The 12698-nt window shown below is 35.9% G+C and overlaps 1 protein-coding gene across 18 annotated transcripts in view; it reads right to left on the minus strand.

The window, feature by feature from the left end:
• Positions 1 to 12698, minus strand: part of brp (ELKS/RAB6-interacting/CAST family member bruchpilot) — a 114488-nt gene that overhangs the window by 30663 nt on the left and 71127 nt on the right. For 13 of the 18 annotated variants that reach the window (XR_015537716.1, XR_015537715.1, XR_015537714.1 and 10 more), the window contains 7 exons: positions 9451 to 9777; positions 5474 to 5641; positions 4781 to 4948; positions 1968 to 2924; positions 1706 to 1858; positions 675 to 863; positions 42 to 181 (listed from right to left, as the gene is read on the minus strand). Coding sequence is in view for 4 of the 18 variants with exons in the window: in XM_087358261.1 (XP_087214387.1) it covers positions 42 to 181; positions 675 to 863; positions 1706 to 1858; positions 1968 to 2924; positions 4781 to 4948; positions 5474 to 5641; positions 9451 to 9777 (2102 nt within the window). In the remaining 14 variants the exon portion in view is untranslated. Of the gene's footprint in view, positions 1 to 41; positions 182 to 674; positions 864 to 1705; positions 1859 to 1967; positions 2925 to 4780; positions 4949 to 5473; positions 5642 to 7056; positions 7101 to 9450; positions 9778 to 12698 lie in introns of all 18 variants that reach the window. The other 5 variants (XR_015537721.1, XR_015537720.1, XR_015537723.1 and 2 more) reach the window with 2 other exon arrangements.

Below are 12698 nucleotides of genomic sequence, written 5' to 3' on the forward strand. Positions count from 1 at the left end.
ATACGGGTTAAATGGTATGTTTAGGGTATCGTATTTCTCACCTGTCAAACTTTTCAAGTATCCTTTCAAATTCTTTATTTGTAGCATCCTTATCGTCTATTGCTTTTTGTGTTGTAAGTTGAGCTTTTTCAACCTTATCTTTCAGTATTTCAATTTCAGTCAAGGCATCATCTCGTTCCATCTGAAAATAAATTAAATCCTTGAATAATCATTATATATCATACAGCACACCAGGGACCATTGGATATAATCTTTCTCTATTTGTAATTATTTGCAAAATGTGAAGGGCTCAGAAGCAGGGGAACCTATCTCACTTACTATGTGAGTAAAGCTGAAGAGTCCCAGCTAGTAAATTAAACTGTTCATCACATGATGTTAAAACACACATGAAAAGAAAGAATTAAAATTTTCCATAAATTAAACAAGAAAGAAAAGGTTACTGCAAATAATTGAGTAAAATAATGTCTAAATAAACTTGAATGCCCCTCTGAAAAGATGAAGTGTAAGAAAAGCCACATTTATGTGCTACACATGGGGGACAAAGGATGGTACAAAATAAGCTACGTTCTCTGTCCTGTGCTTGTCGGCACATGATGAACAGTTACTTATTTTCATGCCACTCTGTTACCTTATAACTAGTCCAACAAACTATTATTGATCCTAAGTTTTGTTACCTGAAGTTTTTGATGCACTTGTTGAGTCTTATCCCACCTCTCTTTTATCAATTCATATTCAGTTTCCATGTTCTCACGTTCTCTCTGTGCCTTCGATACTTGACTCTGTTGCACCTCTATGCGTTCTCGTAGCTTTTCACACTCTTCATGAAATCCATCTTTCTCCTTTTGTAGTCGTCCCATCAATGTCTAAATAAGCATTATTTTTAGTTTAAGACTTCTTTAAAGAAAAACAGATTTTGCATTTAAGGAAAGAAAACCTGACAAATGTTGTGCATAATATTAAAACAGTCTTAGCATATCACAGTTCTACATTAGATAAGAGTACATAAATTAGGAGATTATGTGTGTACTCATGTTATTTACTCAAACAGTAAATCATATAGGTCTATGGCATATTATGCTTTAGACGCTCAAGTTATTTTGGGTTAAGAATAAGTTTCTGGAATCACACAATACATCCTTACATATTGTAAGAAAGAATTAATTCAAAGACTGGGCTAGTATGGTGGCAAAAATGTGACCTGTGATCTACTGTATTGTCATGCAGGGTAGAAACCTAAGAAGTTCTACTAGGAAGATGAGTGCAATATATTTGTCTGAAACTTTGGTAACCACCTACAAGGCTACATAGCATGACAGTTCGGTAACAATTCATAGGAGACATAAAGTGTGTGTGAGATTCTAGTGAATCATTTCTTCTGAGCTTCATATTAAACAACTTCTTATATGGAGTGAATCACTGCACAGAAATATTATCTGTGACCAAATTTGACCAGAGTGGAGGGATGAGCATTTTGTCATATTACATTTGGAGGACAGGAAAAATGAATTATGTGAAGTCATAACCCTGAAGTGGCAAGATTAGGTGATTAGACAGAACTGTTCAAAGAGTACAACTACTAATTAATGAGTATTGAAAAGACTCTATTCTTTATAATTTTTCTGACCAAACTGACTCTGATTTGCTCCATTTCCATACTTATTTAGCAACTTCTATTTCTAAAATGCGCTATGTGAAACAAACCAACCTGTATTTTCTCATACTTGTCCCTTATCCTGTCAGCCTCAAGTTGAACAGTTTCTCGTTCCTTTTGGAGGCGTGTTGCCTGACCAAGAGCTTTGTCCAGTTGTGACTGAATGTTCTCAAAGTCATAATTCTGCTTCTCCTTTTCCATTTGGAGCTGTAAGAAACACATTACAACTCTGAAATAAGGCAAGAGTACAACTTCCATAAGGGCTACAGTCATGCAGTGCTAAGTATGTATAACCAGAGTATTATTTGTGACTCACCCTCCTGACCTCAGCCTGGGACTTGTCAAAGCGCTCCTGCAACTTGTCCACCTCACTCTGGGCCTTGTCCAGTGAGTTCTGGAGCTTGTCTTGCTGCAGCTGTGCCTTCCCAAGAGTAGCCTGACTCCTCTCAAGTTCCTCTCTTGCTTTGTCAAGCTCAGCTGCAATCTTGTCACGCTCTGCATGAAGGCGGGTAACTGCTGTCTGGGCCCTGTCATACTCCTCTCGCAAGCTCTCACGCTCTGTCTGAGCATTCTCGAGCCGTGCCTTCAGGCGATACACCTCACCCTGTGACTTCTCCACCTTCTCCTGAAGGGCAGCAGCCTCAGCACGAGCCCTCTCATTGTCAGCCTGTGTAACCCTCAGCTCTGCTTGAGCGCGTCGCAATTCTGCTGATGACTTCTCAGCACGCTCTTGGATGCGATCCAGCTCTTGAGATGTGCTCAGCGTACTCCGGCCAAATGTGGTCTGTGAGCGTTCGAGATCATGACGGAGCCGTTCGTTTTCGAGCTCAAGACGTGCCAGCCGCTGCTTGGCAGCCTCCCAGTCTGCTCCACTCCGGCCAACCTCACTAGCCGCCTTGTCCAGCTCAGCTTTAGACTTTCCGAGCTCCGACTGCGAGCTCTCCAACTTGGTTTCCAGACGATCCTTCTCTACCTGGGCCCTCTCAAGGCGTGCCCCCAGCTTCTCCACCTCACTCTCTAGTGCATGGAGTTTCATCTTATACTCGGCAATCTCCCTCTCATGCAGCTCTCTCTCCTCCTGCTTCTCCTGCTCTGCCCTGTCACGCTGCTCTCGCAACTGATTCATCTGCTTCTCCTTGTCTCCTATTGCCTCCTCCAGGCTGGAAAGTGCTCCTTCAGAGGAGCAGTGGTGTGCCTGCATGGCAGTGAGCCGTGCACGGGCCATGTCCACCTGGTTGTCCTTCTCCTTGAGAAGGTCCTCCAGGTTCTCAATCTGCAAAGTGGTTAACAAGTGCCACACCATAGCTCACTATGTGTCCAGTGGTTTCCAAAAATTGTAAAGGGGTTCATTTTCCAGAAACATAAACTTCTACCCAACACAGTCATTCAGATTTATTTGAAACAGAAAAATGCCATTAGAGCTAATTCTGTTTTATCCAGTTATGTTGGCTGTGTTGGCTTAGTCATGTAATCAATAACCAAAAAAATTGATGTGGGTATTAACACAGAGTTATGATGCATCCTTCCCACTGTCCACAAAAGTGTTGCTGTTTCCAAAACTTGAGTACATTTAACAACTAGAATCCTACTTACTAGCAAGCATGTGCGTTAGAAAAATAATGTACAAAATAAATTGTGTTTGCTCAGAAAGTATGACACATGTTGAAATAAAAAGACCAAAATAAGTTTTGAAAGAAATGTTTATTGATACAGTGACAATACTGGTACAATTTATATGTTACAAAACAAACAACATGCATATCGAATGGGATAAGAAATAAATTAAATACTCGTCAACACAACGGCAACAGAATCAGGAAAACAAACACATAGTAAATGAAGCAGACAAAGGTGTAGAATACATGAACAGCAATTTGTACAACAGGTCTAATGGGGATGTAATATAAACATAATGATGTGTAAATATGCATAAATTAATATTAATGCTATAAAACTAATTGTGCAAAAGACAATATACTTCAAAAGTAACTTACACCTACAAATAAAAATACAGTATGAATACTTATGACAAATATGGGAAACTTAAATTATAACATGTAAAAAATGTAACATATGTTTTATACAGTGAGATGAAATAAGAATACAGTAAAATGGAGAAACAAAAGTATAACATCCTCACTTTCAATGCTTTCTTTATATTCAGAGTTCTTAATTTTATCCAATAAGATCTTCATCAGAAAAGAAAGTTATATATCCATACTGCAAAATTATCCTTCTGATCTTAAGAATTTAATGTAATGTTGAAACATGATGATTCTTTACTGAATGAAATGAATCACTTGTTGTGACCTTAAAATAAATCGTAATTTCATCTTATTAGCAGTTGCTATATCAGCCAGACTATATAATTTAATATTTTACACTAATGTACTTGAGCAATATATTTTGACCCTATCATGTCAACTGTATGTTTCATTACAATGATAAAATACTACATGTGACTACATTTTACTTAATAAAATGCCCATCTATATTGAAAATTTATGAAAGTTTAAAAAGAACTGTAATGGGTCCTGACTCTGGAAGTAATGAAGTGAGGAAGTTTAAATAAGATTTAACATAAATTGATATTGACTTATGTAAAATTGATTGCAATATGGAAATCTTTTACCATGAGATCAATGACACAGGAAGACAAACCAAACAGAGTAACCAAATACAAAACAAAATAATAAGCCATGCACATTTCAGATGCATCTGAACACATATCAGATCTGCATGGATGAATGCTGTATGTATATCTAATTCCAGTATAAAATGTATAAAAATGTAGAAGTGCTAAGTTATAAACTTTCATATAAACACTTCAGTCATTGAGATTCAAGACATAAATGAACACAATATTTTCAGAATAAGCCTTGGACTGCAGTGAGGACTGAATGTAATCAATTCAATGAATAGGTAAATCCAGAACAGAACAGAAAACTGTTTTTGCCAAAGGCACCCATTTTCTGTCACAATCCATAAATATAGATTCTCAAAAACAAATGTCAAGGGTCACAGAAGAAACATTGAAGAATACATAACAAACCCCATAATAATACTTAAAATGTAGAAATTCTGAATAAGGTAACAAAGAAAAGTGAACCATGAAAAGAGAGGACCCACCTTCCTTTGGAGAACATTGATCTTCCTGTCCTTGATGTCCATGTGGTCCCTCAACTCATTGAGCTCATTGTTGAGCCGGTTTCGCTCCTGCGTGGCTTGAGTAGCTGTCAGTGTCTTCTTCTCGATGTGGCGGTTCTTTTCCTCTAGTCTCTGCCTCAGCTCTTCCACCTGCACAAAACAACGAGACATCATCAGAAAGACAGAAGAAGACACAAACATATAAATATGCAGTCTGGCGAGAAGAATAAAGATGGCTGTCGACTGGGATGTTACACCATGCAGTCTGGTATATACTGACATTATTACCACCCTGATGATGCAAGCAGTAAGCTCCAATATCTACCAGACTACACAGTGCAACATCCCAGAATACAGCCATCTGCAACAGAGTCTGGGAAACACAGACACATCAAGCTTATGGACACAGTCTTAATTTACATTCCTTACTTCATTTTGTTAGGATGACTGAATTAAGAATGGTGAAGTGGGTAGAACATGTACCACAGATACTAGAAAACAGAAGAGCATCCAAAATTTTGTTTAAAAATAGAAGAGACATGGATTGGAACCAAATGGCTCAGGATAGTGTCTAAAGCAAACTCTTGTGAAAGGAGTGTTAAATATTCAGGGAATATTTTGATCAAATAGTCAAGCATCAACTGCACAATAAAGATCGCAGTACTCTGCACTCACATCTGCCTGCAGCATGTTATAGTGCTCCTCCTTCGCACATAGGGACTCCTTGAGAACGGATATGTGTCTCTGGTAGTCCTGGTGCTGCTCCTCAAGAGTCTTCATCTTGGCACTCATTGCCAAGATCTCCTGGTCTCTCCTCTGGATCTCTGCTCGGAACTCATCTAACTGTGCAGCATTGTAGGGAAAGGAAGGGTTTCCAAGAAAAGCAATAACTTCTGTTATTACACCAAAACCACAGCCTAGAGTCATCTATGGTTACATACTGCTTTGACACTAATTCTCAGTTCCAAACTATTCTGACCCCTTCATAAAGCAGCTCACTGCCAAGACAGCCCTTGATATGATACATACTGTATACTGAAGGGATAAATACAATACTAAATTCTGACAATTTCTGGGAATATTACAAGATTTTACTTCAAAGTGTTCATCAGGAGATATTTACAATTGTCTCAAAGAAAATCATGATAGGCATCTGGAGTTATATTTTTATATTTGTCTAAGGAAAGGTAAATATAATCTGAATTTCAAACAACATGTGTTGTGCCATAACCTGTCAGCAGCATCACAGTGAACATGAAAAAACATGAGACTAAAGAATATTTTTTGATATGGGAAAAAGCAGCAAGAGACAGAGACAGACCTGTGTGGTTATGTAGTTTAAGAAGAAACCTATCAAGTCAGGGTTAATATTCTATATCAGTCTGTAAATATACATTTTTATTGAAAGTTTAGATTGGCTTTGTAACAAGGAAATTATTATGACTCCTTTCTACACTGATCCAGTATCATGAAGAACAGCAGAGCCGAGCCCAGAATACATTAAGATGGGAAATGTGGACCTAATATAGTAAAAGTTTTGTGAAGTAACAATGTTTCACAAAACCAAAATGACAAAGCTCAACAGATTCCAAAATACATTAAGACTAGCAGAAGTATATAGCTAGTGCCAAGCAAATATAATAGAGAAGGATGTAATATTTAAACAATTCTCATTTAATCCATATACATTAATAATTAAAATTTATACAATTTTGCACTATGAAATTTTCATAATTTTGCACTATAAACTTTTTAACACTTTATGTGATAACTTACCCACATTTAAGAACTTAATTAGCTGACTCAGTTCGTAACTTATTGCATTATATTCTGGATTATTCATGGAAAACTTGTAGTGGTATTATTCTAATTACCATTAGACAGTAATATAGTTGATGGACTTATTTACTACCAGAATAAAGTACAGACTGACTAAATATCAGCTGTGATAATTTATGTTTTTTAAAAATAATAGTGCAATTAATATGTATACTTGCAATTCTCATGTGAACGCAAAGGGCACCAAATATACTCTTTCTGGAATCTGATCATGTAAAAACGTGGTCACTTGGGTTATGTTTACATACAAATAATAACATGTGCAATTCTTCCAAACAACACAACAACTAATTAGTTCATGCGATGTGCAGACTGCTTTGTGTGACTTGATTCTGCTCATTATTCATAAAATCTATAAACAAACAAGCCATAACACATTCCAAATTAATAGATATATATAAGCAAATTTGCAAACTTACTATTTTAACATTAACTGTTTCCATTAAACTTGAAATGCTGACTTCTGAAAGGACATAAATCCAGTTTCAACAACATACTATAGAATGGATGCAAGACTTGGCAAAAGTTTAATACTCTGTTCATTTTGGCTACTTAGTTTCTGCTAAGGCATGCAAGGCAATGCTCTACATACTATCCGTCATAACACATGCTGTTTCTGCAAAGTGAAACAGACACAATCTATTAAGGGCAAGGGATAGAGAGTGAGTCAGACAGCGCAATGAAGGTGGTAAAATGTTAGCCTGGTATTTCCACTGCGATCTAGAAGCTGTGTGTCAATGCCGCCATATTTTGGAGTGGCAGGAAAAGAAATGAAAAAAAAGATGAGGGTCAGTCATTAAAGAACGTGATGCGCAAATAGGAACCCAGTTGTTGAGTTATGCTTGATGTCAGTGACTGCGTTTCAACCTTGTAATGGGTTAAGAGTGGCACAAGAAAATATTAAGTAAAAAAGTATTCCTGACTATAAAGAAGCTCCAAAGAAGTAAATAGTTTGGAAAAAAGTCCTGTAAACCTTTAAGAGTGGTTTACAAACTGATGGAGTTGTGGTGTAAATATAATTACTTCAAATATTGCAGTTTTCAGAACAGAGAGCTCTGCGAGATGGTATTGTGCCACAGCATATAAACATTATTATCAAATACAATGTTTTATTAAAGCATTCATTTTTTATACTTAAAGTAGGATGAATTGTTTAATGGAGTAGCTGCAAATTACTGTAACTTTGACAACATTGAAACAATACACACATGATTTCTGCCACATTTTAAGTAACAGAACAATGGAACAGACTCAACAACTTGCAAATTGTACAGCTTTCAGATCCCTGAAGAGCAAGAGGAAAATCTTTTACAGTTCTCCAAGTAACATGTGGGGGCGTCTTAGTATTTCATGTACTTTTAAAAAATTATTACAGATGGAAGCATCTCAAAATTATGAATATATTAAGTATGTATGAGTAACAGGCCTCATCATCCAGCACATTATACAGTCTCAGTTCTAAGTTGAGGCTACACCACTTACACACTATTTGGCTGACTCATAATGCAGACTGTAGCTTAAATTTAAAAATTACATGAACATGTACCTACAAAAATTACATGAAAGAACCTCTAAAAGTTTTGCAAAGTAATACTGGAAGGAATAAAATTCTGAATAATATGAAAATTTTGGATACCTTGAACTAAGAAATGCAGAACTTGTAGAGTTCTGTAAGATGGCACAGGAAAACAAGATGCAAAACTTCCAAGAACTCTGCAAGAAGGAATCAAGTAAGAATTCCATAAACCTTGTTGCTTTGAATTTAAAATCCTCAGCATTTTTACTTAGATGCACCATGTACAATGACATTTCCCGGTGGGTGTGATGCAAAAAACTCATGTGCTTCACAGGATTTTATTATATATATGCTTTGAAAATGTTTCTCTCAAATTTGGATAGACAAAACAAAACACAAGAATCTAAGTGAGAATATCTACAGTGCACTGTACATGTGCATGAAAAATATTTTTTCCTGTAGGAGGATGCAAAGGGACTAGTTAGTGAAGATGGCTTCTTTATCTAGAAATTGATCCAGAAATGTGAATGATCTTAGACAAATTCTATACTGCATATCAAAGTATTATATAATGTTCAATTGAAATTTATGTATAAATGTTAGTACAATGTGCCAATTCATAATTTTATCTGTAATACAAACATGAAGCATTTCTATTCAGACCAGGAAGTAAAAATTAAGAATAAAGTGGGCCAGTGCTTCAGCATTATAGAGAAAGGGAAACATTTTGCATGGTAATTCACCTGAGGAAAATACTTTGCAAGTTATAGATCTGTAGAACCTAATTTCAGAGCACCACAGGCAATGTTGACTTCCAGTATGTGTGCATATTATTGCAATGCACAGTTTGTAACTACATGTTATTCAAAATAATTAGACAGAAATTACTGCAAGAAAATGTCAGGTAGACCCACTGCAGGCTGCCACAAGTGTATCACAAGGTTTCATACTTTCACCGATACATTAAAAGAAGAAACAAAATTTAGTAAAACAGTAACAGTGCTATTTTGCCAACCAGGAGATGATAAATTTGGTTAAATTGGTCCCTTTTTGCAAATCACAAGTAATTAAAAAGACAGAACACACACCACAAGACTAAACAATGCGGCAGCCATTTCCATTCCTTCAGCTCTCTTTTGTAATCCTAGAAAATACATCCAAAAGAAAAGTTCTGAGGCTTCACTTGCAATGTGAATGTAAGAATATTTTATGCTTCAATCTTTTTTTTATTGTACATGTGGGTTTTCTTCAAGTCACGACCTATGAAACCAATCTGTTCAATTTTTTAAAAACTTACTTGTCGTTTATAGCTAAAATCATGTTTATGCAAGCTAGGTGTTGCAGTAGCGGCACAATGATCCATCATCAAGTCCATCAGGGGAATGGGGGAAGTGCCCCTCATCAGGGTTTCCCGGACCGTCCCTCCCATTCCCGCGGTCTCGCGGATCCTATCCAACTCCTGCTCCAGGAGAGCCACCTCCTTCTCCAGAGTCGCAATGCGAGCATCCTTTGTTTCCAGAATTGCCGTCAGAGTACTGTTAGAGGGGCCACTGGAATTTTGAGTGTATGCTTTTTCTAATTGCATCTGCAGTGCTCTAAGAGTCTCATTGGTGGCCTTTAACTCCTGAATTATAAGCAAGCAAAATATACAAATGGATTAACAGGAAGTCTATGACAGGCTACTTGATCACTACTTCCTCATATACGATGAGAGAGAGTCCTCGAAACAACCATGCTCTCTGCTGCAATATGAAGACAAACACAATTTAGAAATGGGACACCATGAAAACTATAACTTGGAAAAAGAAAGGTATTCTGTTATTGAAGTGTAAACTGGAAATGGTGATATCAAGAATTTCATGAATGAGAACTTGTAAGCAGATACCTTTATGTAAACTTCATCTATAATGTAATTGAAGGCTAACTCTAAGTTAGCTTTATAACATAATATGATGAATGACTACAAACTCGTTTAATCAGCACAAAATACTGAAATCAGCTGCCTTCAATGATACCATGATGCATAATAACAATAATCAGTAAAATACAGATTTAATGTAATCTATAAAACTGAAGAAAAAGTATGGATGGAATGTTAATGTTTCAAAGTACTGATACAGATTTACAGCAACAAGATATGACTTATTCAAAAGTAAGATTATAGCAACAGTTCCTAAGTTATATTCTTTTTTGTCTTTTTCTTCATTCATTAAAGTTGATTAAAATTAAGCCAATTTGGTTAGATTGCAGTCAATCTTGGGAATGTTACATCTGTCCCATACTACTAAGCCTGCAAGCTGAGAATAAGAAGTTACTTGCCCATGTCAGCATTATGTTGTCTCGAGGACACAAAAATATATATACAGAAAGTCATGATTTCTGGTTCTAAAACACCACAAGTGGATGGCATGGTTTCTCAGTTCATTAAAAGAATCTAATACTCAGCTACTATATTTCTTGCCCTGTGATACCACATATACATTTACCATGTTTACACTGCTTTATTTTAAGTTACTATCACATGTATCAGAAACCAGGGTACATACTTTACTGTACTGGTGATAATTCATTACATGGGTTCATTTGGATTCAGTTTATTTTTACATACAGATGAACAAACTGTTCTAGCAGCACCTTTTAGAAATTTGACTCTCTGAAAATCAGAAGTACAGTTTTAATGTGGCTAGACGTAAACTACGGGTCACAACAAATAAAGCTGTCCCTGATGTTTAAACAGACGCCATGCCATGCAAAAGTGTAGGAGAGCGGAGGCATAGCATCACACAATTTTAATCTAGCCGCTACATGAGTGTATGTAATTGACTTCATGTTCTGGTTTCTTTACACTCAAGCAAAGAATGCTGGTGCCTATTTGACATTTGACAGGAGATGGTTCATAATCAATGGCATTTCAAATCAGTTACAAGTTAAAATATTATGTGCATAAAAATATAATTACAAGACAAACTAAAAGCCATTCCCTCTCAAATCTTGGAACAAAATTTTATGTAAGGAATATTAGAATGGACAGTTAATGTGATTCTTAAGATTTGTGAAAATGGATTTCCATTGTCTGCATAAAATCATACAGGAATTTTTGGATGATGGCTTGGTCTTCATTTTCAGGTGCTACTAAGGAATACCTACTGGACTGTGACAAGGAAGAGCTTTACATAATGGTGCCCACTGACCAATACCCTTTCCATGAGTATCACTAAATAAACCACAAAGAAGTAAACAAATATGAACCTTGTTCCTTCGACATAAAGCCTCTGAAACTTTCAGACAAGTGACAGTTAACAGAACAACTTATCAGATATCTGTCTCAGTTTACAAATGAGAATGAGCCTAAACTGGTTTAGAAAAAAGAAAGTGATACATGCATATTTAAATAGTATCTATTATTGAGAACTGCCTCTTGACCTGATTATTTCAGTTGTCACTTTTCAGTAAATTGATAAGGGCAACTACCCCAAGATTATAACAAGCAACAGCTGTTTTAACTTTTACTCTGTTATTGTAACAAAAGTGTAGCAGAATTTACGTGCATTATTAAATTATTATGGCTAAGTATGATACAAAAAATTATATTAAAATAAAAATAAACTGTAACATCATCAGCAAACTGATATACTCAGCACGTTGTAATGTGATATCCCATATAAGGAAGAGTTTAAAATACTTCATGTAAATTGATATTTATATCAGTATATAATATCTAGTTAATTAGAAAAGTTAGGTAAATTAATTTAATCTTTTCAGATTGTAAACACCAGTCTCAGAGATTAATGTGTAAACACAGTAACTGTATAATTGGGTATATTCTAGGGCTTGTCTATTCTAAAAGATTTCTTCTGGCTATCTTTCTTTAAGTATCAACAATTATACAAGCTACACATATGTTAAAACAGAAAAAAGAAGAAGTAAATACTATGGGTTGGAGTGTAAACTAACACTCTGCAAATTTCATTTCACATTTTGCACACAACAGTGCATTCAATCACAGTTAATTATTTGTTTTCTCTCCTGTGTCAAACAACTTACATGAAGATACTAAAGCCCTGTTGTTTGCAAAGTGTTGGTTTACAGACACAGCAAAATGGAGACACAGGTCTACCAACAGTTTTGAATCAGTCCAAGGATCAAGATCAGGAAACAGAGATTTTCACTGTGCAACTAGCCCTTATGACAGAATTCAAATTCATGATGTACTTTTAGTAACTGAAAGTTTTGTGCCTTGTGAGATTAACACGCAAACAGTCGGTTAACCCCGGAGCTGAGACCAGTTACCTCAAAGATACACGTGCAATCCAAAAAGAAAACACAGCACAGCAGCAGTTACGATTACAACATATTCATAAAATGAAGGCGCCCTAGTGTGTAGTAAGTGAACTACTTATTTGCTCTTTTCATGTACATGTAATGAGACACATGACAGATAATCACAAAGAAGAATGACAATAAAACAGAGGAAATAAAACTGGAAAAAAAAATGTAATTATTTGCGAACAGAATGGATTTAAACTTTTATAAGAATTTGGTCAT

This window comes from Zootermopsis nevadensis, unplaced genomic scaffold, assembly GCF_977971745.1.
Source record: "Zootermopsis nevadensis isolate Lab colony 2312 unplaced genomic scaffold, Znev_1.0 Znev_ptg000029l, whole genome shotgun sequence".
Taxonomy (NCBI): domain Eukaryota; kingdom Metazoa; phylum Arthropoda; class Insecta; order Blattodea; family Termopsidae; genus Zootermopsis; species Zootermopsis nevadensis.